This window comes from Portunus trituberculatus, chromosome 21 (assembly GCF_017591435.1).
Source record: "Portunus trituberculatus isolate SZX2019 chromosome 21, ASM1759143v1, whole genome shotgun sequence".
NCBI lineage: Eukaryota > Metazoa > Arthropoda > Malacostraca > Decapoda > Portunidae > Portunus > Portunus trituberculatus.
Window position 1 is genome coordinate 9312441 of NC_059275.1, and position 25545 is coordinate 9337985.

At 39.9% G+C, this 25545-nt stretch overlaps 1 protein-coding gene across 1 annotated transcript in view; it reads right to left on the reverse strand.

Annotated features, from left to right (window-relative positions):
• LOC123507001 overlaps positions 1 to 25545 on the reverse strand; it is a 118705-nt gene that overhangs the window by 38806 nt on the left and 54354 nt on the right. The window contains exons 48-61 of the mRNA XM_045259497.1: positions 24825 to 25070; positions 24415 to 24610; positions 23696 to 23910; positions 22952 to 23093; positions 22263 to 22457; positions 21144 to 21350; positions 15023 to 15128; positions 14779 to 14915; positions 14444 to 14580; positions 13422 to 13524; positions 10185 to 10369; positions 9747 to 9897; positions 8727 to 8934; positions 3063 to 3292 (exon numbers count right to left, since the gene is read on the reverse strand). Of these exons, the coding sequence (XP_045115432.1) occupies positions 3063 to 3292; positions 8727 to 8934; positions 9747 to 9897; positions 10185 to 10369; positions 13422 to 13524; positions 14444 to 14580; positions 14779 to 14915; positions 15023 to 15128; positions 21144 to 21350; positions 22263 to 22457; positions 22952 to 23093; positions 23696 to 23910; positions 24415 to 24610; positions 24825 to 25070 (2458 nt within the window). The remainder of the gene's footprint in view (positions 1 to 3062; positions 3293 to 8726; positions 8935 to 9746; positions 9898 to 10184; positions 10370 to 13421; positions 13525 to 14443; positions 14581 to 14778; positions 14916 to 15022; positions 15129 to 21143; positions 21351 to 22262; positions 22458 to 22951; positions 23094 to 23695; positions 23911 to 24414; positions 24611 to 24824; positions 25071 to 25545) is intronic.

Genomic DNA, 25545 nt, shown 5'->3' on the forward strand with positions numbered 1-25545 from the left:
ACCAAAAGTCTTCCATCCATTTTAGTAAACTGCCATGCACTCCTCCTACCATTTCAAGTTTCCAGATCAGTCTCTGGTGTGGTACCTTATCAAAGGCCTTTTTTAAATCCAGATATATTCCATCAGCCCAACCATCTCTTTCCTGTATTACATCTATCACCCTCGAATAGTAACATATCAGGTTTGTCGTGCATGAACGCCCTTTCCTAAAACCAAATTGACACTCACAAAGTATGTCATTTTTCTCCAAGAAGTCTGTCCATCTAGTCTTCACCACCCTCTCACACATCTTAGCTACCACACTTGTAAGTGACACTGGTCTATAGTTCAATGGGTCTCTCTTGTTACCTGATTTATAGATTGGGACAATGTTAGCTCTTTTCCAGTCTTGGGGCACTACGCCTTCCCTTAATGAGGCATCAATTACTTCACAAACTTTTTCTGCCAATTGCTCCTGCATTCTCTTAAAATCCATCCTGATACCCCATCAGGTCCCACAGCTTTTCTCACTTCTAAACTCCCCATCATGTTCTTGATCTCCTCCACCGTTACTTGAAACTCCTTCATAATCCCTTTCTGTTCCATTACCAGTGGTTTGTCAAAAGCAGTCTCCTTTGTGAATACCTTCCGAAAGCATCCATTCATAGCCTCTGCCATTTCCTGGGATCTTCACTGTATACTCCATTTACTTCTAAACTTTCAATACTTTCTCTATTTTTGATGTTGTTGTTCACATGTCTGTAAAAAAGCCTTGGTTGGTCTTTACATTTATCAATTATATCCTTTTCTTGTTTCTTTCTTTCTTCTCTTCTAATCAACACATATTCATTTCTTGCTCTTTTGTAACTTTCCCACTGCTTAATCCGTCTTTTCCTTCTCCACCTCTTCCATGCATCCTCTTTTCTTGTTCTAGCCTTTTCACATCTATCGTTAAACCAGTCCTGCTTTCCAACTTCTCTATGTTGTCTTATTGGTACAAATTTTTCTCACCTTCTTTGTATATTTTTATAAATTCCTTCCACTTTTCATTTGCTCCTTAGCACTCTTGAATTTCATCCAATTTGTCTCTTGAAAGAATTTCTTTAGGTTTCCAAAATCTGTCTTGGCATAATTCCATCTTCCCACTTTATATTCTTCATTTCTTCTAGATTTCTCTTCGTCTATCACCTTGAACTCCAAAACTGCATGATCACTCTTTGCTAAAGGGCACTCCACCCTCATCTCCTCAATGACCATTGGCTCTGTACTAAAGACCAAGTCCAGTCTTGACGATGCTCCCTCTCCTCCAAACCTAGTATCTTCTTTGACCCACTGAGTTAACACATTTTCCATTGCCAGTGTCAATAGTGTATTTCCCATGTTGTCTCTGATCCTTCCATTGACCAGTCCTCCCAACACACCTCTTTACAATTAAAATCTCCCATCATTATAGTTCGTTCACAGCCACCCAACATTTCTTCCAGACATGTTCCTGTATCACTTATCATTTCTTCATATTCCTGTACTGACCATGCATTTGTCTTAGGTGGTACGTACACCACTATGTAGTGCCTCTTTTTCCTTCATTAGTTTCTGCTCTGATCTTTAGCACTTCTGCCTTTCCCATACCTTTTTCACTTGATCCACCTTTATATCTTTTTAACCAGCAACATCACTCCTCCTCCCATCTTACCTACTCTATTTCTTTTCCAAACGTTATATTTCCTTCTCCAACCTTCATCAGGTCTTCTCCCTCTCTCAGTTTTGTTTCAGTAAGACCCACAATATCTGGGTTCTTGTCCCTCAAGTAATCGTTGAGTTCTAAAATCCCCGATATCACTCCATTTATGTTGGAATACATTACATTTCGCTCATATGTAAGTTTCTTTAGTCCTTTCTTGCTGTACTTTTCTGGGTTATGAACCACTTCCTCAGTCTCATATCCAAGATTCTCCAGAAAAACTCTTTCTTCTCTTCTTCTGTCCTCTCTTCATTTTTTTTCAAAGCCTCCTTTCTCAACTCATTTAACATTTCTCTTTCCTTTTCACCGAGATCTCTTCTCAACCAAATCTTCCTTGTTGTTTCCTGCTGGGCTAGCCTCCATGACTTCTCCACCAATTCATCTACATCCTTTTGTGACTTAAGTTTGATTCTTATTGGCCTCATACCTTCTCTTGTGAACTTTCCAATTCTATGGAAGTCCTCTATTTCTTGTACTAGGTCTTTTCCCTCCTCTTGCACCACATTAATGATATTATTTATCACCTTTTTTATGTTTTTCTCTCTCTCCATTTTACTCGGTGTCTTATCCTCCTCCACACCAAATATCACCACACATCTCTTTTGTCTACAGTTTCCCTCACCAATGTCTCATTTGACTTAATAACCTTCACCACTTTCTCAGCTATCTTCTCTTCTATGATCTGTTGATCTATAATTTCAGCAAGGCCCAAAGTTTTCTCCCTGACTCTTTGATTTCCTTTTCCAGACTTGCAACTTTGTAATTTACCTCCTTTCTTTCCACTTCCTGACTTTTTTCCATTCAGCCTGCTTCTCCATCACTTTTCCTAGAGATTCTCCACATTTTTCGCAATTCACTTTAATTAGCTTAACTTCCTCTTTCAGTGCTGCATTTTCCTTCTTCATATCGGCACAGTCTCTTTTACATTGTCATAACTCGTTTCCAGGCCCTCATACTTTTCAAACAGTTTTTCAATTTTACCTTCTAACTCCAGAATTTTCTTCACATAAGTGCTCTTCTCCATTATTCCTTGAAACCCTGTGAAGTCTGATTCCTCTTTCGAGTTCACGGCCGCCATGTTGCGCAGACGTAAACAAACCAGCTGATGGCTCAAACGCAGGCTACAGTTTATATTTACCTTCACTGTGTGTGTGTCTGTGTGTGTGTGTATAACTCACAACCACGGTCGTCTGCTGGTCACCCACCTAGCCTTCCCTATTATGGAGCAAGCTCAGAGCTCATAGACCGATCTTCAATGTGTGTGTGTGTGTGTACACATAAGGTTAAAATTTTACAAAAATCTATAAATAAGACTATCATATCAAGTGATGAAACTCCTTACCAAAATTTCCTCCTTGATTTCTGGTCTCCAGTCAAAACAAGATGTAAGGAGACGAGAGTTGTTGAGACGGAAATAAAAGTTTGCATCCAGTACCCATGATGGTTGTTCTTGGTCTTGCTGTTGCAGTTGCTGGCCATCACTCAGCCAGCTGGGCCGTAAATGTTTCATGGAGAACCTGGCATTACGAAGGTCTTCCAAGCCACCCTCAACAACCACTTGTTCAGCAATGTCTGGTTCAATGAAAGTGTCATGAAAATTCAGGCAAGAAACTTCATAACAACAACTAGACTCCTAAGGAATTTATATTACAGCTGGAATAACTTTCTTGTAAAGTCTCAAGAGAGAGAGAGAGAGAGAGAGAGAGAGAGAGAGAGAGAGAGAGAGAGAGAGAGAGAGAGAGAGAGAGAGAGAGAGAGAGAGAGAGAGAGAGAGAGAGAGAGAGAGAGAGAGAGATTGTTTCAGTGGAACCATCGTGCTTTTCTGATCTCAAGCACATTTCAATCCTGTCCACGGTCTGAGTGTATTCTTCCTCATTTCAATGGTTTCCTAGCAGGTCTTTGAAATAGGAGGTACCCAAAAAGTATCCCCTTTAGCTCAGAAATTCCCGTGAAAAGCCCACATGGTATATAAAAAGAGAGAGAGAGAGAGAGAGAGAGAGAGAGAGAGAGAGAGAGAGAGAGAGAGAGAGAGAGAGAGAGAGAGAGAGAGAGAGAGAGAGAGAGAGAGAGAATAGATATAAAAAAAAAAAAGAGAGAGAGAGAGAGAGAGAGAGAGAGAGAGAGAGAGAGAGAGAGAGAGAGAGAGAGAGAGAGAGAGAGAGAGAGAGAGAGAGAGAGAGAGAGAGAGAGAGAGAGAGAGAGAGAGAAGAGAGAAAAAGAGAGAGGAATTTTATTATATATGAGTGAGTGAGTGAGTGATAATAATCATAATGTGGGGTGTATTCACGATTGCCTGCTGGTTACTGTGAATGTGTGTGTGAGTGAGTGAGTGTATGAGTGCGTGCGTGCATGTGTATTCATGATTGCCTGCTGATTACCATGAATGTGTGTGTAAAGGACAAATATACAGTACCAGTCAATGTTTTCAAATACTCAGAATATCTTGAGACACTTGAAAGAAAGCTATCTGGGGTAACTAAAAAAACAATAAATATAAATAAGGTCACAATAATTCTAATATAACATAACATAACATAAATAATAGGATAACAAAGGGCCACCAGGGCCCATCTAGGTTATCCTGTATCAATCGCACAGCGACCTCGTCATCACTACTTAAAGATACACTTACAAGTACACAATACACTATATACTAATTCTAAATATTTGGCCCATTAACAGGGCTAAGTCCTGCAGCAAATTCCTCTACAATCTGTGATCCCCATACATGGGGATCATATCTTGTTTAACTATAGTAAATTTCTTATAAAAACTATCATGCAGCGCTATACATAATTATAAATCTAATAAATTTAAGTGCTTATCTAATCTGTTTTCAAACATTGTCAAACTAGTGCTAGTTACAACCCTCTCTGGCAATGCATTCCAGAAGTCTACCACCCTATGACTAAAGAAATATTTTCTTATATCTAACCTGCAGCCTTGCTTTCTAATCTTCCTGCCATGATTTCTAGTCCTACTTCCTCCTCTAAGGTAAAGAAAGATCTCACATCTATGTAGTTTGTATCTGAGAACATTTTAAATAACTCTATCATATCCCTCTTATACATCTCCTCTCAAATGAAAACATGTTTAATTCCTTTAATCTATCTCTATACTCCAGGCGCTTTAATGCTGGTATCATCCTAGTTGCTCTTCTCTGAACTGCTTCTAACATGTTGATATCCTGCCTATAATGGGGTGACCAGGCCTGTATGCAATACTCTAAATGGGGCCTAACATAGGAATTATATAAACTACGCACCACTTCCTTACTTTTATAACTAACATTTCTATTTATAAAACCCAGGATCCTATTTGCCCTATTTCTTGCTTCTAAACATTGCTTTGAAAATTTCATAGTCCTGTCTATCACTACTCCTAAATCCTTTCCTCCTCTACTGCCTCTAGCCAACATCCCTCCATCTCATAGCTAAAGTTTGTGTTGTCTTTACCTAAATGCATAACCTGACACTTTTAGAATTAAACTCCATCTGCCACCTGTCTGCCCATGCTATCAGCCTGTCCAGGTCTCGTTGTATTCTGTAATTGTCCTTTTCACCCTGTACTGCACATGCTATCTTAGTATCATCTGCAAACTTTGATACTTTGCTACTAATTCCTATATCTAAATCGTTAATGTACACCAAGAAAAGAAGAGGTCCTAGCACTGATCCTTGGGGTACCCCACTAACCACTTCCTTCCACTCAGACATTGCCCCATTTAATACTACTCTCTGTTTCCTATCAGAAAGCCATTCACTAATCCAATCAACTAACCTACCCCTTATCCCATGTAGTCTCAATTTGTACACTAGCCTCCTATGCAGTACCTTATCAAATGCCTTGCTAAAATCTAGATATATAACATCTATGCTATTTCCATCATCTAACTCCTTGGTAATATACATATTCTAAGATATCGAGCAAATTTGTAAGACAGGACCTCCCTGATCTAAAGCCATGTTGGGTATCTCTAATTAATCTATTCTCATTTAAATGCTCCCAAATACTACCCTTAATGATTTTCTCTAGTATCTTACATACTATACTAGTTAAACTGATCGGTCTATAATTATTCGCATCATCCTTCCTACCTTTTTTAAATATTGGTGTAACATTAGCTAACTTCCAGTCCTGAGGTATCTCAGCAAACCTAAGTGATCTTTCAAAGATTAACTTAAGTGCTTCAGAAATACTGTCTACACCCTCCCTAAGTACTCTGGCATGTAGCTCATCAGGACCACTAGCTTTCCTATCGTCTAGTTCAAGAATAAATTTCCTAATAATTCCCGGTTTTATATCAATATTTTCTAAAGCTCTTAAACTACTCGTCGCACTGTTTGTAACAGGATTTCCTATTCTTTCCTAGTAAATACTGAAGAAAATTGTTCATTCAATAATTCTACTATGTCTTCATTTTGATCCACTACTACACCATCTTTTCTGAGTGCTCCAATCCTATCCTTATTTCTTTTATCACTAACCTTGTAATAACTATGTAATTTTTTGGGATCTTTACTCCCAGCTCTAGCTAGTTTTATCTCTGCCTGCCTTTTACTTTTTTTTTATAACCTTACTCAAATCATCCCTGACCTGTCTGTACCTAATCAAATCTACATCTTCCCCACTTTTCTGCCCTATTCTTCTCTCTGATCTGTCTACCTATCTCATGAGTCCACCATAATGGCTTCGTGTTTCTCTGCCTTATATCTTTGTAAGGGATACACTGCATCACTATACCCTTTACTACAACCTTAAAAATATCCCACATCTCCTGTGCAGTTTTATTTCCAAAACTATCTTCCCAGTTTACTTCTCCTAATAACTGACGTAACCTACCATAATTGCCTTTCTGATAGTTTGGGACTCTAGTCTTATTCACTATATTATCCCTACTGGAATTAATGATAAATCTAATTATATGATGGTCACTGTTTGCTAAAGTCTCTCCTACCTCAACTTCCTTTAAACAATGCTCAATATTTGTTAGTACTATGTCTAAAACCTTCCTCCCCCTAGTAGGTTTATCTACCATCTGCACTAAATAGTTATCCTGAAAACTTTCCATAAACTTATTTTCACTAGCATCTCCTACCATCCTCTCCCAGTTTACTGACTTAAGATTAAAATCCCTAAGATAATTGTCTGACTAGTACACCCCTATTTATCTCATCTACCATAAGGTTGTCTACATCTGCTGACTGGTTAGGTGGTCTATAAAAGCTCCTACTCTAATAACCTTACTTTTGTTTACTCTAACATCCAGCCATAAGGACTCTACTCTGTTATCTACCTTAATACCATTAACCTGACTGGAAATGAAGGATTTTTTACATAAATAACTACTCCTCCACCTATCCTACCAATTCTCTGGTGTAAATACATAATGTATCCATCTACTTCATATTCTTTCCTATTTTCCTAAACTTTTCCTCATTTACCCATGCCTCTGTGACACATACAACATCTAAGTCCTCCTCAACTATATAACTAGATAACTCGTCCTTCTTGTTCCTAAGACTCCTGGCATTTACATAAAAACATTTAAGTCCTGCTACCTTCCTAGATGCTGTCTCCTTATTTGGAATCCTAATCTTATTCTCTCCTATTTGCACCTGGAAATCTTTCCTAATCTTTTCACTATCTCTGTTTATCCTATCTAATTTATGTCTAACATCTTTCTTCTGGAATGCATTTGCTACCTCACCCCTACACTCCATCCCAACTCCCCTCCAGACATCCACTCAGCACATCCACACCCTTCCTACTCAGATGCACACCATCCCTAGCATACAAATCCCTTCGCCCATAGAACCTATCCCATACATCCACAAAGCTGACACCCACATCCTTACACATCCCTTTTACCCGATCATTCACACCAATGGCCCTAGACAACCATTCCTGCTAACATACACACGAGGCAAGATTCCTGACACTACACACCTCCTACCACTCTCCCTTATCTTGCCTAACATTTCCCGAAATCTTGCCACTAACTCCTCCGACCCACCTGCTCTGACATCGTTCCCACCTACGTGCAAAACTACAACACCCTCCCTCTCCATCCCCCCAACTCTCTTCTGCACCTCCTCACTCACTGCCTTCACACCTGCACCAGGCATACACACGTTCGTCCTCCTATCCCTGTCTTTCCCACAGAAAGTGCTATCTAAGTACCTAACCTGAGAGTCACCCACCACACACACCTGAGGTGTGCTAGGCACAACCCTCCTCCTCTCCTCTACCCACTACTCTCTCCTTTCACTCACCACAACCACCTCATTCACTCCACTCTCACTCTCCCCCTCCCCCTCCAACAAACCAAACCTATTTTCACACTCAACAGGTTTAGTCCTATTCTCCCTAACTGCCTCTGCTTTCCTTCCCCTTGCAACCTGCCATCTCTGCCCATCCTGACTACTATCTTTCCCAGTCTGGCTCGCCTGCTCCCTCTTCCCCACTCTGCTCTTCCCGACAGAGGGCCAAGCCACCCTGTCGCCCTCAGAAGGTCCAACCTTCAGCCTAACACTGAACTCCTGCCTAATTTTTTCCACTGCCTCCCCAAGCCTCTTACCCTCCTCCTTCAACTCAAAGATGAGAACCTCGTTCGCACTTTTCCCCTCACTTAGCTTTCTCATTTCCTCTCGCAATTCTCGGTGCTCAAGAGAAAGAACTAAATTCTCGCTCTTGAGCCTACACACCATACACTCAGAAAAGTCAACGACCTTCCTGTCATGGCCACACATCTCACACACAACAAACTCACCCAATCCCACCTCAACACTCTCTTTCACGCACTCAATCACACTCTGATATACCTCAGTAGCTACCGCCATACTAATTTACAATCTGTTAACTCACAAGAACACTATACGTAGCTAACAAACAAATAAAAATACTTGGTGACGGCAGGGTGGGGGAACCGTAACATAATTTTCCCTACCACATTATTGTTTTAAGTAATCCCATCTGACAGACAGCTACAACGATGCCTCCTTACATCTTGGGAAGTTTGTGTCATAGGTTGTGTCGTTGGTGAGGAGGTTGTCAAACGTGATGGTGATGACCTGATGGGAGGGATGGAACTCCACACTTGTCAGAAGAGGTGTCTCCTGTCCAGGATAGCTGCTGGTGGAAACAATCCACTGATCTTCCCTCTCTTGCTGCACCTCCACTAGAACATCCATCACCTTTTTCCATGTTTCCAACTTAAAAAAAAAAAAAATGTTTATCTACTTATGTTCACAATACCAAATATCAGAATGCATGTAGAGGCAGCTTCCTACTTGATGAAGCAGCCTTCCTACCCTTACCTTTAGCTAAAGTGACATGTCAACTCAAGGGATCTGAACAGGTCAATATCACTGGCCAGAAGTTGTGAAGTGTCAATTAAGCCACATCTATTATTCCCAAAGCCACTCCATGTCCACCTCCCCAGCCCCACTCCCTCCTTGTTGTTACACTTCTAATAGCCCCATACCCATCTCCACCATCTACACTCTCACCTCTCTCTCTCTCTCTCTCTCTCTCTCTCTCTCTCTCTCTCTCTCTCTCTCTCTCTCTCTCTCTCCTCATCTTATATCTAAAATACCACAGAAATCAGTACAAGTTAATAACAAGAGTGACTGTACCAGTGCCACATTTTTCACTGTTACTGATACATACTTTATTTCTAGCTGATACTGAGACTATTGGTACAGCTAAGACTGTTAACAAAGGAAATGCATTTTTTTTTTTTTGTCTAAAATTGTCGAAGAGCTAGTGCTTTAAATTCACACAAACTTCCCACAGACAGACTGCTTTTTTTTTTTATAAGCTGAAACTTGGCTTTCATAGATAATGTACAGTGTTTGCACTTTATACAATGAGAAGAATTTCCTTCCTTCCTAACATATGTACAACAGGCAGTTCCTTTGATTTCCTATCATTCTTAAATCTCGCTGGATTCAGATGTAATATAGAAATGATGCACACTTAATTTTACTTGATCTCTTTAAGCAAAACTGTAATGCTTCCTTACTGTAATCTGAAAAGTTTTCTGCACAAGGTCAACACCGGTGATGAGATGTGCTGTGTATGGATGGCCAGAGTAATTGGTGTACAGGAAGTCTTGCTGTAATGCATACTTAATTGTGTTCATCTCCAAGCTCCCATTGGTCTTCAAGGTCAGACTAAAAATGAATAAATCAAGAAATAAATTAATTAATAAATATATAAATAAATAAACAAATAAATAGATCAAACAAAATATGAGTAGAAACCCATAAATAAATAATTCAAAACAATTTCCATTACTGAAGAGTTATTACACTGTGAATATTACAGGAGGAAGTCAGACAGATGGAGAGCTGTGTCATCAGCAAATAGTAGCTTCATTAGACCTTATACCTTCCTTCAGGCCTGCTGCTGTGCACAAGGAAGTCATCCTCCTACCATATAAATTGTAGCTCATACTCACTTGGTTGCAGGATGCATGAGAACTGCTCTCTCATTGATCACCAAAGCATCATTACGAGTTTTGTCCTTCAACATGATTATCTCCAATTTCAAGTTCTTCATTGGATCTGAAGAATACTCCATTTGCCCCTCAACAGTGAGTTCCTCCAGGCCATCATGCTGCACTTCTCCCCACACCATTATATCCTACACAGATCAATGAAAAGTGAAGTGGAATACAAGAACTATTATAAATAAACAATTAGTATTGCAATCTATTCTACGGAACACATTCTATCTTTAACGAAACACCAGAAAAATGTTTAATATATATATATATATATATATATATATATATATATATATATATATATATATATACAGTAAGGTCTCGGTTTACGTCAGAGTTACGTTCCTGAAACATGACGTAAGTCGATTTTGTATGTAACTCGAGTTTCCGTACATTTCAAAGCATATTATTGAGTTTTCAACCAATCATTGTTTATGGTCATTCAGGTAAGTTAAAGGTTATATTATCATATTATTTAAAACTATGTAGGAATATGAAACACAAGCTTGTTTTTGTTGTTGATTAGGGCCACGAATGCGAAGGACTGCAGGTTGCTGAGAGGGGTGGACGCCTGAGGCCGCCAGGAGGGTGGGCAGGTCGAATGTTGTGACCCCCAGGGTGGACAGCTGGGAGCATAGTGCAGTGCGCTGGGAGTAGAAGCGTGGGCAGCGGGGCAGGAAATGCAATAGGAAAGGGCAATAGGGATCAGCAGACAGGCTGCAAGTCAGCTGCGAGTGTCGTGTGGCCCAGACGAAGGCTCCGGAGTTGTTATTGTTGTGATGGGTGTGCGAGCCCTCAAGGTCGTCAACCTCCCCGTTGTCATGGTAACGGGCTTCCCATTTTCTTCTTCACTCCCTCACACACAGCTGCTGCCTCCCTTCTCATGTCTTTTAATTATGTCCTCTTTTTCTTGTAGCATAATGGTTTTCCTTTTCTTAGCATCACTGCTGTCACTAAGAAGTTTTCTCTTTAGTGCCATTGAGCAAGATACTAAGAACTTGAGTCAGTAAATGCAGAAGTAGGATAACACTCTTGCCAGGGGCAATGGTGTGGTGGAACTGAGGCAGGGTGTTATTGTATTCAAGCGTGAGGCGGGCGGTGTGGCGGGCAACCACCAACAATAACAATAAAACCCGCACTTTACGATTTATAAATTTTCATTTTATTTTATCTTAAATTGCCTTATAGTAGACTGACGTAACTACAAGTTTGACGTAACTCGAGACCGACGTAACCCGGGACTTTACTGTATATATATATATATATATATATATATATATATATATATATATATATATATATATATATATATATATATACACGACTTGAAAAACAGGGCGTCTATAGTGTACACGGTACAGGAGAGAGAAGACCCACAAAAGGACGGTTATCTTCATTATATCCACTTCACAACGTTTCGGGAAAGTACATATCCAATCTTCAGGTACAAAAGGAGGCTGTAAAACCACACGTAAAACATTAAAAAATGACCAGACGCAGTGGTCCTGCTACTTGTTCCTCCAACAGGTAAGTGGGGAGGGCGACTGACTTACTAGTATTCATAGGCTCCTACTCACTAGATGGCAAAATCTGATTGGTTCACTAAGAATTTCCTATCCAATACAAAATATAGTACAAAATTCTAATCTGTCATAGCTAATGAACAAAAAGAGAAAAATTTAAAGGTATGATGTACAACAGTTAGTCTATTACAGAAATATTTTAGCCTGAACGAAATACTCAATGCTGATTGGTTGAAACAAAGTACGTACACGTATATGAACCTACGACTCCTAACTATACTATAATGACACTATCTCACCAAGTTCGAAAATATTAAGAGAAAATTAATAATTTGGTGGCTATTTCTGTACCATTTAACTCTGGCTTCTCTTTTACAACAAATAAAGATTCCGCTATCCTAAGGTCTGAGTTACAATATGCCCTATACTTTATGTTGAAGTCCTTATCAGTAAATGCATGATTACATTGCAATGTATGTTCTCTTATATTTGAGAAACTAGGCTCAGTGATACGAGCATTTGTTCTATATGATACTCCCAAGTGCTCAGAAATTTGAATTTTAAGGTTCCGACAGGTGGAACCAATATACCGTGACATACAGTCCGGACATCTAAAACAACATACAATTTTTGAGCACAAAGGAGTAGGAATAGCATCTTTGAATTTAAATAGAGAACCTATGGTATTCTTATTAACAAAAATAAATCTAAAATCCGAGTGTTGATTTTAGATTTATTTTTGTTAATAAAAATACCATAGGTTCTCTATTCAAATTTAAAGATGCTATTCCTACTCCTTTGTGCTCAAAAATTGTATATTGTTTTAGATGTCTGGACTGTATGTCACGGTATATTGGTTCCACCTGTCGGAACCTTAAAATTCAAATTTCTGAGCACTTGGGAGTATCATATAGAACAAATGCTCGTATCACTGAGCCTAGTTTCTCAAATATAAGAGAACACACATTGCAATGTAATCATGCATTTACTGATCAGGACTTCAACATAAAGTATAGGGCATATTGTAACTCAGACCTTAGGATAGCGGAATCTTTATTTGTTGTAAAAGAGAAGCCAGAGTTAAATGGTACAGAAATAGCCACCAAATTATTAATTTTCTCTTAATATTTTCGAACTTGGTGAGATAGTGTCATTATTTGTACGTACTTTGTTTCAACCAATCAGCATTGAGTATTTCGTTCAGGCTAAAATATTTCTGTAATAGACTAACTGTTGTACATAATCCTTTAAATTTTTCTCTTTTTGTTCATTAGCTATGACAGATTAGAATTTTGTACTATATTTTGTATTGGATAGGAAATTCTTAGTGAACCAATCAGATTTTGCCATCTAGTGAGTAGGAGCCTATAAATACTGGTAAGCCAGTCGCCCTCCCCACTTACCTGTTAGAGGAACAAGTAGCAGGACTACTGCGTCTGGTCATTTTTTTACGTTTTACGTGTGGTTTTACAGCCCCCTTTTGTACCTGAAGATGTGACATGTACTTTCCCGAAACGTTGTGAAGCGGATATAATGAAGATAATCGTCCTTTTGTGGGTCTCTCTCTCCTGTACCGTATATATATATATATATATATATATATATATATATATATATATATATATATATATATATATATATATATGTGAGGAGTATTTGGTCTGACCTTTTGAAGAAGAGGGTGTGAGAGGCTGACATGAGACTTGTGAACCACTTTGTCCCAGGTGCTTTCGTCAGTCCACTGGAGTTGCCCAATAACTACTTCTTCACTGGATGATTTAGTAAAGAGTGTAGATTTTCAGATTCTTATTGTACATTTGAATTATTTCAGTATGTCAGGGGTGATACTGAAGTATTACAGTTTCTTACTCACTTGATATAATACAAGGGTGACTGATAAGATTTAAAGCCCATCCAGAAAATAACAAAAATTTACTTCCTGTAATCCATCAAACTACATTATTGTGGTTTTTTTTTTTATTCCAGTACTTTTAATTTCCTTCTAGCAACTTCTTGGAGTGTACAGTAAGTCCTCGCTATACGGTACATATGTGTTCTCGAAAACCTTACTGCAAATTGAAATGATCATATACTGAACCTATTACAACATGTAGTAATAGGGTATGTGTTCCAGCACATCAAAAGTCACCCCTACAGACATGAAATACATGAAAATAATCATATAAAAAAATGTAAAGTACTGTGCAAAAGAAATAAACAAAATATTTTTATTTACCTTTTACTTGCCATGTATTCTATCAGATGATGTCCCTCTCGAGGCTAAGAGATGGTAGGGATTTCACCCCTTACTCATAATATCCACAAAAAAACACGCTGTGTGTAGTGAGAAATGCGGGAAGAGATTGATTGTTGTGGTGGCCGCGCGGTGTGGTGGCGATACGGTACAGTGTAAACAAAACACGAGCGGATACCGTATCTGTGAATTTTTCTTACCCTAAATAGAATCGAGGGTAGCAATTACCAAAGACCGTAACTGTGAATTTACCGGATAATGAAGTACCGTATAAGGACGATTTACTGCATGTGTTTAGCAGGCATTGTAAAAATGGTGAGACCTAAGGACTGGTTCATGATCAAATATCTTCAGTTGAAAAGTATGACTCTAACAGCTACAATTTTATGGAGAGTAAAAACTTATCAATCACCCATCACACAATAGGTCATTACCTTGGATTCATGGCATCCCAATTGAATTTTAGGAAGGCTGTAATATTTCTGTTATTGCGCATGTAATAGCCATCAAGAAGTACAGTTCTAAATGGCTGTGAGAACTTTCCTTTCAAGATCTGTTCTTTAGAAAATCCCTGAAAAGTAAAACATAATTATTTATTCAGAAATGCTAAAAATAAGGAAAATTAAATTCTTGTTACTATTCTTTTACATAAATAAATACAAAGGAGGTAGAATTTTCAAATTTTCTTTCATAAAGTAGGTTGTTAAAGATAAAAACTTTACACATGGCTTATAGTTTATGAAAAACAAAAGTGTTACACATACTGTACCTTAGACACATCTTTCCAAGATATATCAAATTCAATTTTCCTATCTTCTGCCCAGGACAGTAGAAAGTTTATGCAGAACTTTCCAGGAGTGAAATCATATCCCATGTTGATGAAAATCTCTCTGCCAAAACTTTTCACTGTAAAAAGAAAATGTGTCAGAAGGCAGATAAAGAAGCTTAAGGTAGACCTCTTCAACTTGAAGACAGTGGCAGATGTTACATATTGAGAGGGTAACATGACCTACCTTTAATAACTGAATTCCTTTTGCTCTGTGCTGTGTTGCGGATGAGAGTGACAGTGATGCGACGGGACACGTCGTGCAGATCGTACAGTTCTAGAGTGGTCACTGTCTGTCAAAACACAAAGAATTAAGTTGCTGTTTATTAACAGTATAAGTCAATATAGAAGTAAATTCAAAATGTTTTCCAAACACTGTTCTTGCTGAAACACTTTATCTATACTGCACATACATACAGTTCTGGAGGAAACATAAATGCACAAATAAAACAGATATTCCATAAGTACTAATATTAGGAAAGTGCAAATAGCCAACAAAAACAGAAGGCAAATCATACAGCTTTCATGGCAATAATTATTCAAGGTGAACTAATATTCATAGCATATTTGTCAAATGAAAGAAAAAAATACTCGTACTTTGCTTAATTTATTGTAATTGTACATCTGATAGACTTGCTTGTAGTCTTGTTAGTGTACAGTGTGGTGAGGTGAGGTGAGGTGTGTTGGCAGCAGCTGGAACATGTGGCCAGTGGTGCAACTGAGGTGTATGTGTTTTATTTTACTTCATCCAATCACCTCTACTTGTGGGGTAAGGCCAACACATGAGATACTGTCACACCTTGCCACACGTCAGTTGTTTACACCGCGCCACATCAGGCGGATGTTGTAGGGAGGTGCTGTCTCCCATTCCAGTGTTTGCTTTTCAGCGAGGCCACGTCACCTGTCAAAGCAGGTACAGTGCCTACTATCCGTAATCCCAGTAGGGAGCGGTTAGTGATGTCCATGGGAATATTACGTGGTTATATTTATTTGGACATGGTAAGGTTTGTCTTGGTGTTACAGCTGTTCCCATGGCGTCCTCCGACTCGGCGGACGAGCGGCCCATCTTGCCATCCAGCCCCTCGTTGGCGCCCAGTAGGGCTAGGGGGGTGTCCCAGGACCCTGGCGGCAGCTCTGGTGTGGATGCCTATCTTACAGCAAGCGGGAGAGTGTCAAAGCACTCGTCTCGTTCGGGCTCCTGGCTTAGGGGGATGCCTGGTGCCGCCTCATGCCCCGGCCAGTTGTTACGCAGGATTCGGCCCCTACTGCCCAGTGGGACGTTGTTTTGGAGGCTTTGACTGAGCTGAGAAGGGAGGTTAACCAGCTCAAAGCGGACAGAGGTGCTGCTTCTCCCCTGCGGGCGCTGGTAGTGACCGGGTTGGCGCCTTCTCCCTGCTCACCTGTTGTCAATGATGGTGCGGGCCCATCTTCTGGACTTCCGTGTGGAGCCTCTCCTGGAAACTTCTCTGGGTTTGTGGCAGGGGCCAGCGATGAGGAGGGGGTTCCTGCCCCGTTATCCACGGACTTGGGGCCATTGCATCAATGTGCAAAGGTTTTTGGGCCGCCTGAAGTTGTCTCTGGGGTGATTGACAGTACAGTGGCTGACATTGTGAACTTTGTGTTTGAGAATGGACTGCGTGAGGAGGATCACAAAGCTATCTGTGAGGATGAGTCTGTGATGAGGTTGTCCAATTGCCCTGCACTGGCGCCTGTTGAGTGCAACCCAGAAATTTTGGATGCTGTACGGCTTGATGCCAGGAGGACTGACTTCCGCTTGAAGGAAGTTAATAAGGACATTCTGTGAGCAGCTTCAGTTATTACTAAGTCACTGTTGACTTTGGATAAAGTGGCTCAAGAGGAGAAGCACTCAGTGGTGGCACAAGAGGTTGGGTTCTTAATGGTGCTCTGGCCTTGTTGGGTAATGCCAACTTCAGGAACAACCTAGCACGACGGTATGTGATGAAGCGTGAATTGAACCAGAAGTTTAGTCATCTCTGCACGGAGAAGGTACCAATGACTAGGTTCCTTTTTGGGGATGATATCTCAAAGAGTGTAAAGCAACTGAAGAGTCAGCTAAGCTCAAGTCCACGATTACGACCAAGAAGACATCGTTTCCGTGGCGTCTTCCTGGCAACAGGACAAGGGGCTCAGGACCAGGTGCTGCATACCAAGGCTTCTCTTCCCGCTTCCAACCTTACGGGTTTCGGAACCGTGGCCTTAAGGATGGTCCACGGGTTTCTCCTGGTTTCCCTGACATGGTGCCAAAAAACGCCAAGAACCAGGCCGGTTCCAGGCCCCGGCGGTAATCCAGGCAAGTGAGAGTTTTGAAGGTGGCAGGCTTCATAAGTTTGTTGGTGCATGGCGTCAGATCACCAGTGACCCTGTAATTTTAGATTATGTTCAGCATTGTCACCTTAACATTGAGGTGGATTTAATTAGACATCTTTTTTCAGGTAATTTGGAGTACCGTTTCAATGAAATGGAACAAGCTATTATTAATGCTGAGATTTCAAAATTGCTAGCACTTAAGGTCATCACAGTCACAACTAGGCATGAGGAGCAAGTGATTTCTCCCATTTTTCTCAGGGCAAAGAAGAATGGGGAGTACAGGATGGTTCTGAACTTGGAGGACCTTAATTTACATATCCCATATCAACATTTTAAAATGGAGGATTTTGAGCAGGCCATTAGGCTTATTAGTGCAGGGGACTATTTAGCTTCTGTGGACTTAAGACATGCATATTACTCCATTAAGATTGCTGACGAGCAGCAGCAGTTTCTTTGTTTCACCTGGCAGGGGACAGTTTATAAATTTACATGTCTCCCTAATGGGATTTCTGAAGGCCCCAGAATTTTCACTAAGCTCATGAAGCCAGTTTACTCCACTTTGAGGAATAAGGGTTACACCATTACTAGCTTCATTGATGACTCCCTTATTTGTAATAGCTCTTGGGAAGGTTGTATGGCATGTGTGCAGGACACTTTAGCTCTTTTACGACAACTGGGTTTCTGTATCAATGTGGACAAATCTGTTTTGGTCCCAACTCAACGGATTGAGTATTTGGGGAATATTATTGACACTGTAACCATGAAAATTTCCCTTCCTGAGTGCAGAGTGGTGACATTAGTGCAGGCTTGTGGGGCACTCATGGGTAAGGATGTCGCACGAATCAGACAAGTGGCTCGGGTCATTGGCCTTCTGGTGGCAGCCACCTCAGCGGTTCCGTTAGGGAAATTGCATTATAGACACCTTGAGACAGCAAAGATTAATGCATTACACACTGCCCAAGGGAATTTTGATGCTATGATGATTATCTCGGAGAATATGAAATCTGAGTTAGCTTAGTGGTGCAGCAATGCAGCAGTGCAGGATAGAACATTTTCAGATCAGGGCCTAACATTGTAATATTCACAGACGTCTCAACAGTAGGGTGGGGTGGCAGTCTGCACCAACAATCTACAGGCGGTCAGTGGTCCTTGGAGGAAACTGCTATGCCTTGGAACTTAAAGCGATTCTCTTTACTTTACAGACGTTTGAACGAGAATTGACGGATAAGCATGTTAAGTTTTTTTGTGATAATACCACGGTGGTCACTTATATCAATGAAATGGGAGGCACAAAATCTCAAGCTTGCAATGACGTCGCTGTCATGATTTGGGAGTGGTGTATCAAACATAGCGTATGGGTGACCTGCTCTCACATCCCAGGGGAAGACAACCTTGTTGCGGATGCAGCTTCCCAAAAATTTAATAGCTGGCATGAATGAAAATTGGATGTGCCTACATTTAGGTTGCTCTGTGCTTTATTTGGGACCCCTTCCATTGACCTTTTTGCATCCTGCCTTAACAAACAGGTCACTCCATTTTGCTCGTGGAAGCCAGACCCAGAGGCTGCCTTTTTCAATGCCTTCTCACTTTTCCTCCTTTTTCGTTAATTTCTAGGTGCCTCCAGAAAATTCGGGCGGAGAGAGTCAAGGGGTGGATCGTGGTTCCTCTTTGGACGTCACAGCCTTGGATGGGCATGCTTCTACGCATGCTCATCGATCATCCCCAGCTCATATGGAAATTGAGGTACATTTTGACACATCCGTCATCAGCCGAATGCCATCCCATCCTGAGTCACACGCAGTTGATGGCATGCCTTCTCTCAGGGGATCCCTCTGACAACAGGGCATACAGGCAGAGGGTGTGTGTATCATCATGGCATCATGGAAACCTGGCACACAGAAACAGTACCTTACACACATCAGGAGGTGGACACACTTTTGTCATGGAGGGGACATCAATCCCCTTAATCCCACTGTGATGAACATCATCAATTTTCTGACAGCCTCATTTCTTAGAGGTGTGGGGTACAATTCAGTAAACACAACAAGAGGTGCATTATCATCTTTGGGTATTATAGTCGATGGTTTTCCAGCAGGCAGACTTCCGTTAATAAATAGGTTTTTGAAAGGGGTATTCAACTTACGTCCTCCAAGGCCACGATATGACAGGACATGGGATGTTCAGCCAGTACTTATGCAATTAAGGTCTATGCATCCTCTGACAAATCTCACATTAAAGGAGATTACCCTGAAACTTGTGATGTTAATGGCACTAACTCAGGCTGTGAGAACCCAAACACTTCACTTACTCTTGCTCAATGGTATGGGAATGTCAGATTCTTCTATCACTGTCCCATTGGGGACAATGTCAAACAGTGTCGGCCTTCTTTAACATACAAAGTGTGACCTTTACAGCTTATAGGAGAGATGCACGCCTCTGTGTCTGTAACACTCTGTCACCAAGGCACTACATTAATGTCACCAAGCTCAGGCCTAACCATCTGACTTCTGATAAGTTACTTATTAGTTTTACAAAGCCTCACCATTCTGTTACTAAAGACACCATAGCAAGATGGATAAGAACTCTGTTGGCAATGGCAGGTATTGACACCAAGCTTTTCACTGCAGGTAGTGTGAGGCCAGCAGCGGCTTCGAGAGCGAAGGCTTTGGCGGTGCCTGTCAGTGCTATTTTGGCAAGAGCAGGTTGGGCTCATGAGTCCACATTCGCTAGACATTATGACAAGGAAATTGTTAACACTTCTGATACATTTCAAGAGGTGGTTTTGCATCTTGACCAATAATATGTGCGTGAATGTTCATGTACTTGTCTGTGTTTATAAATTTTCTTTTTTGGGTATATTCTTGGGCGGTGATGGTTGCACTTCGGGGTAATGCAGACATTGTGATCTCTGTAAACTCTTACGTGGAATAAATTTTGCGTCACGTAATCTGGCTATGGTTTCTTAATTTCCGAGGCATGGTTCTTGGTATTACGATTATTTTGACACCCATGTGGCTTTAAAACCTCATGTGTTCGCCTTACCCCACAAGCAGAGGTGATTGGATGAAGTAAAATTTATAAGTATACGAGACTTACCAAAGGTCAGTTGATGTATGCTTGGAATTTTACGAATATTACCTCTGCTGTGGGGGGCCCGTTCACATGCCCTCCTCTCCCTCCCCGTGGTGAAGTCTGGTTACTATGTTTCTTGCACTACACTGCCCTTCACGTGGGTGATCGTCTCTTTAAAGTCTGACGCGCGGCAAGGTGTGACGGTATCTCATGTGAACGCCCTCCCCCAAAGCAGAGGTGATATTTGTAAAATTCCAAGCATACATCAACTGACCTCCGGTAAGTCTCCCCATCTTTATACTTATAAATTTATTGTCTCTGCATGCACTACTTCTTCATCCTCTTCATTCTATATTTCTACTACTCTCTCTCTCTCTCTCTCTCTCTCTCTCTCTCTCAGAAAATGCATTAATTTTCATATTTCTTCTGTAGGTATCTATTTTTTTTCCTTCCATGTCCTCTTGCATATCACACCTTATTAGGTCTTCTCTATCAAGCACCTCCACATTCTTCATAATTCTATAAATTAATATCAAGTCTCCAAACACGATCTCCTCTTAATTAAAACTTCGTCAAAGTAACTGGACTGTCTTAAGGTAAGTATAGTACATATCTAGTACATTAAAACAAGTCATTCTTAATACTGTGATAATGATAATTGAGTAGAAAATATAAATAACAACAAGACTAACTTTTCTTGAGGGGGATTTCTAATATGAATAATTACCATAAGATTCATAGGAAGACTTAACACTAGAAAGTAGAAAAAACTAGTACTACTTTTCCAAAATATTGCCCCTACCTCAAATCACAAATCATATGACCACACAAAGATATAGACAGATATCTACAAAATAACCCATTATTAAATCAATGAAATGGCAGGACAACTCAGAATACGTATTTACCTCTAATTCTGTTGAGCTTTTTATATTGGTTTCCTTTGTAGAAGCAACACCTAATGGCCAAAGAGGATTGCTGAACTCAAAGGATGTACGCTGCTTGATTACATTTTCTGCCACCACAGCAGTGATACGGTCCACCTTCACCTTCACCTTGACGACTCTTTGGAAGGTGGCCCCCAGCTCCACTGTCACGTCCCCTGTGGCCGGGAACTACACACAAAATAATCAGGAGCAAATCTCATTCACACTACTATGTCTTCTAGTAATAATCTGACAGCAATAAATGACACAATACTTGGCCAAACCAACAGAGTTGGGCAAGATAATGAAAACACTTATCACAATAACTGATACACCATTAATGATAACCTTATTGGCAATAATCAATAATCATTAACTATCAGTAATGATGTAGATATTTCTAAATTTTCAAAAATCATTAAATTCAAATCTTTATCTTTATTTTTACCACAGAATACTTAGATATTTTAGAAAACTTCAAATTCAATGCTTATCCTGTCTCTTCACTCATGAAAAGTTCACACTGCATCTTCCTTTAGAGTTACTGATTAATTTTAACAATTTTTTTTTCCTGGAAGTAGAAATTTAACATGCAAAGAACTATGGTTGAGAAATAGCAAATGTTGTGAAAAAATGTAATGGGTGTGAAGAAAGGGTGAAAATACTGCAAATCTTGCCAAAATTTCATAGTGCCTAAAGGAAAAATATATGAACACAGAGCTGTTTAGTCAATCTCGGAGAATCAGACGGTAAAAGGAGTATGCCTCTTACTCTTACTTTCACTGTACTTGTGTGCAGAGCAAATGAGCGTACTCAGGATGTTGTAAAAAGGGAACACATCCAATCATGTAGCAGACACAGGGCAGTAAAGAACAATTATCGTAAAAATGAAATACCACATAACCATGAATTAGATAGCAGGAAATACCTGTAAGCGTTCCAAGATTTGTTACTTTGTTTATAATTTTGTGAACAATCTTAGGATAGTGTGGTTAACAAATGGTGACCCAGCTAGCCTGTTTTTCTTCATTTCTATCTATCTATACCTATCACAAACTGCCACTAAAAACAAATTTGTATACATTTGAACAAACGACTTGCCTTGAAGCCATAGTCTGTCTGAATATCAATATCCTTGCGCTTGAGAGTTATTTTGAACGTTCCCCCGTGGCCAGCCTCCAGGAAACGGTGCCTGAGGGAAGCCTGCACAGGACTCCTCATCCAGGGTGAGCTGCTATCTGTCCTGACAGGCCACTCAAGGTGATAATCTCCATTGTAACCAATGTCATTGAGATCCTGTAGTTTAAAACATCCAGTTACACTTTTTTTTCATAAAGTTGATAAAGTTGACATTGCATAACATATTGTAATTATATAATGTATCACAAATAAATGGTGTGAGAGTACATGCCTTTACATGTCCAGGAAAGCAACACCCGACATTCTGCCTGAAAACTTGGTATTAAAATGCACATTCACAATATAGAGAAGATTGACATACTAGATCAAAAATTATCTAAATGCAGGAAGAGGAGGCCATGTAACAACCAAGAGTAAAAAAGCCCCACACTAATCTTGGGACTAGTGAATTCCATGGTTCAGACATCTGAGGTGCTCTCTTTTTGTTCAACTGGCCAGAGGTCCAATCCTCCAACCTGTTTCATAATTCTCATGGCACAAGATTAATCCTGCCTTCAGATAATTTTCTGTGTTCCTAGAAATGCCAAAACAGGGACATTACATTTTAATAACTAAAGTTAGTGTCTCTTCTTACTAATGATTAAGCTCACCTGCTTGAAGTTAAAAGTCAGTGGTTGGTTCTCCCACTTTAAGGTTGAGGTGACATTGATGGTGCCTTCAGTAGCTGGAAAGCCTTGTGCCAGCATATTGCCAGACAATGCTGTAACTTCTGATCCTGTCACCATGGATGACCTGGAAATATATTCATACTGTACAGATCCTATTTATATGAATGGAAAACATGCTGATACAATAACACAAGATATTAACAATTAACAAACTACCTTAACACCTTTCCATTTACTTCAAACAGCTATCATAGAACACATTTTTCCTCATCTCACGTCTTATTATGTGTACCATTTTTATCTATATTTTAAGGTTTTAGTGAAAAACAGAAGATGAAACTTGAATCCAGGGCATGGGATCATGTTTCATACACTGAAAAACAGATCTAAGAGTGAAAAATGTTATGAAAATCCATGATGGCAGAAAGTTGGAAGTGTCACATTTTTAGACATTAACTAATGCACAGCTTGGTTTTTGAAAATTTGTGGACACCTTTCCAGATATAGACTTCAAGAGAAAGTTATATAACATTAGTTTTTATTGGTTTGTATGGGTATTTATACAGAGAGCTTATAATGTAATGCAAGCAGGAAAATAGTATGTCCTCACAGTTCAAAGATTAAATGATCTGTGCAGATGAGATAAACATAAAGAGAGACAATCATGATAAAATGATGGGCATAAAGCAGTTTGCTGCATTTCACAATGAAAGCCATCGGTCTCACCTAAACCAGTGCCTCCCTTCACGGGTCTCATAAAACAGGTCAGCCTTGATGTCCTGCCATCCTTCCACCATGGGCAAACTCAAGGTTAGTTGTCCACTGACATTTCCTTCATTGAAGACAAGACCGGAGTAAAGATGCACCTGTTGGGGTTCAGAAAACTCTCGCTTCCAATCCAGTACTCCAGTCAGGTTGAGGTGCTGACCTTGCCTGAGCATCTGTAGGAAAAGAAAATAATTTGAAGCAGGAAAACATTTTGCTTGAAAAAATATGTAAAGCCATACTTACGTGCCTTTATCAATTATTAGGAGTCAATGATATGAAAAGCTTTTGACTCATGCTGTCAAGACAAAATGTGTGAGTGGTGCCCCATAAATGAGAGATACACCATACAGGAGCAAATAAGGCCCTGTGTGGAGAGAGAGAGAGAGAGAGAGAGAGAGAGAGAGAGAGAGAGAGAGAGAGAGAGAGAGAGAGAGAGAGAGAGAGAGAGAGATAACATGTGTCTAATCTGGAAACCATTAGTTACCATAAAACAATTTTGGAAAATTCTAGATATAATACTATCAAAGTGGTAAACTGTTTTGATTTTATTGCTACCCTGAAAAGCTTCTGAACTGTCAAACTTGTAGATGTGTTGCTTTAGTAGTAAGACATGCATAATATCCTTGATAGTCTTCCTTCAAAGTATCTTCCTTGCTTGAAGACTTGTAGGTCCTTACCTCTCCATTGAAGTTGTAGTGAGCACTGGTCAGGTTCAAGGAGATGAGAGGCTTAATGATAAGATGGTGGCCAGTGTTCTGGTGTTCAGCATGAGCTATGAAAGTAATAGGGTCCAGTCTTGGCCACATTAGGTACAGACTCAACTCTCCAGGATCATTTGTTATCTGTCGCACTTTTCCTCTCAACACGAGGTGACTACAATGAAAGCAAAGAAGAAAAGTTCAATCAACCAGTGTCAGGTATCTCAAGCTTTCACTTAAAAAAGGAGGGCACATCTACTGTGATTTTCAAATTTAACAAGAAAAGAAACACAAAATAAGAATACACATTATCTTTCCTATTCGTGAATATATTCCCATCATGTTGTTTTAATTGACCATATCTGATATCAAAAGATGAGCCAACTTACTCCCAGTATTCATGGTTGCTTTTGAATTCCACACTTCCTGCAACATCAATCATATCTCGGGATGGACCATTGGAGAGGTTCAGGTCCACCATGTAGGAAATATGAGAGCCTGCTTGCTTTCTTAGTACGAGGGAAGTTTTACATTCTACCTTATCAAAAGATAATTGAATGATGTCAATTACAATGGTGCCAGCACCCACAGGGAAGTCCCACTCAACTCTCATACTGTATGGAACTTGAGATCGCCTGAAGGAGAAAATATTCCAGTGTAGTATGGTAAATATTTGATAGTTTCTACTGATAGTACTATAAACTGAAACATGCAACCATACACGTTATGCACACAAAATGTAATACATTGAAGGTTATGTATATGAATATAAATGAGCTTGAGCTTGTGTCAAGTACAGTAAGTCCTCGTTATATGGTACATATGCATTCCTGAAAACCTTACCGCAAATCGAAATTACCATATACCGAACCCATTATAACAAGTAATAATAGGGGATGTGTTCCAGCACGTCGAAAGTCACCCCTACAGACATGAAAATATATGAAAATAGTAGAGATGTACCGATACCAAAATTTTGGCTGATTCCGATACCGATACCGATACCACCTAATTGGGCCGATACCGATACTACTACTTATAGTGATTACTGCACTGGACACCAGGATGAGTTGGTGGACGGCGAGCATTATCAGATGGGAGGCTTTGTTT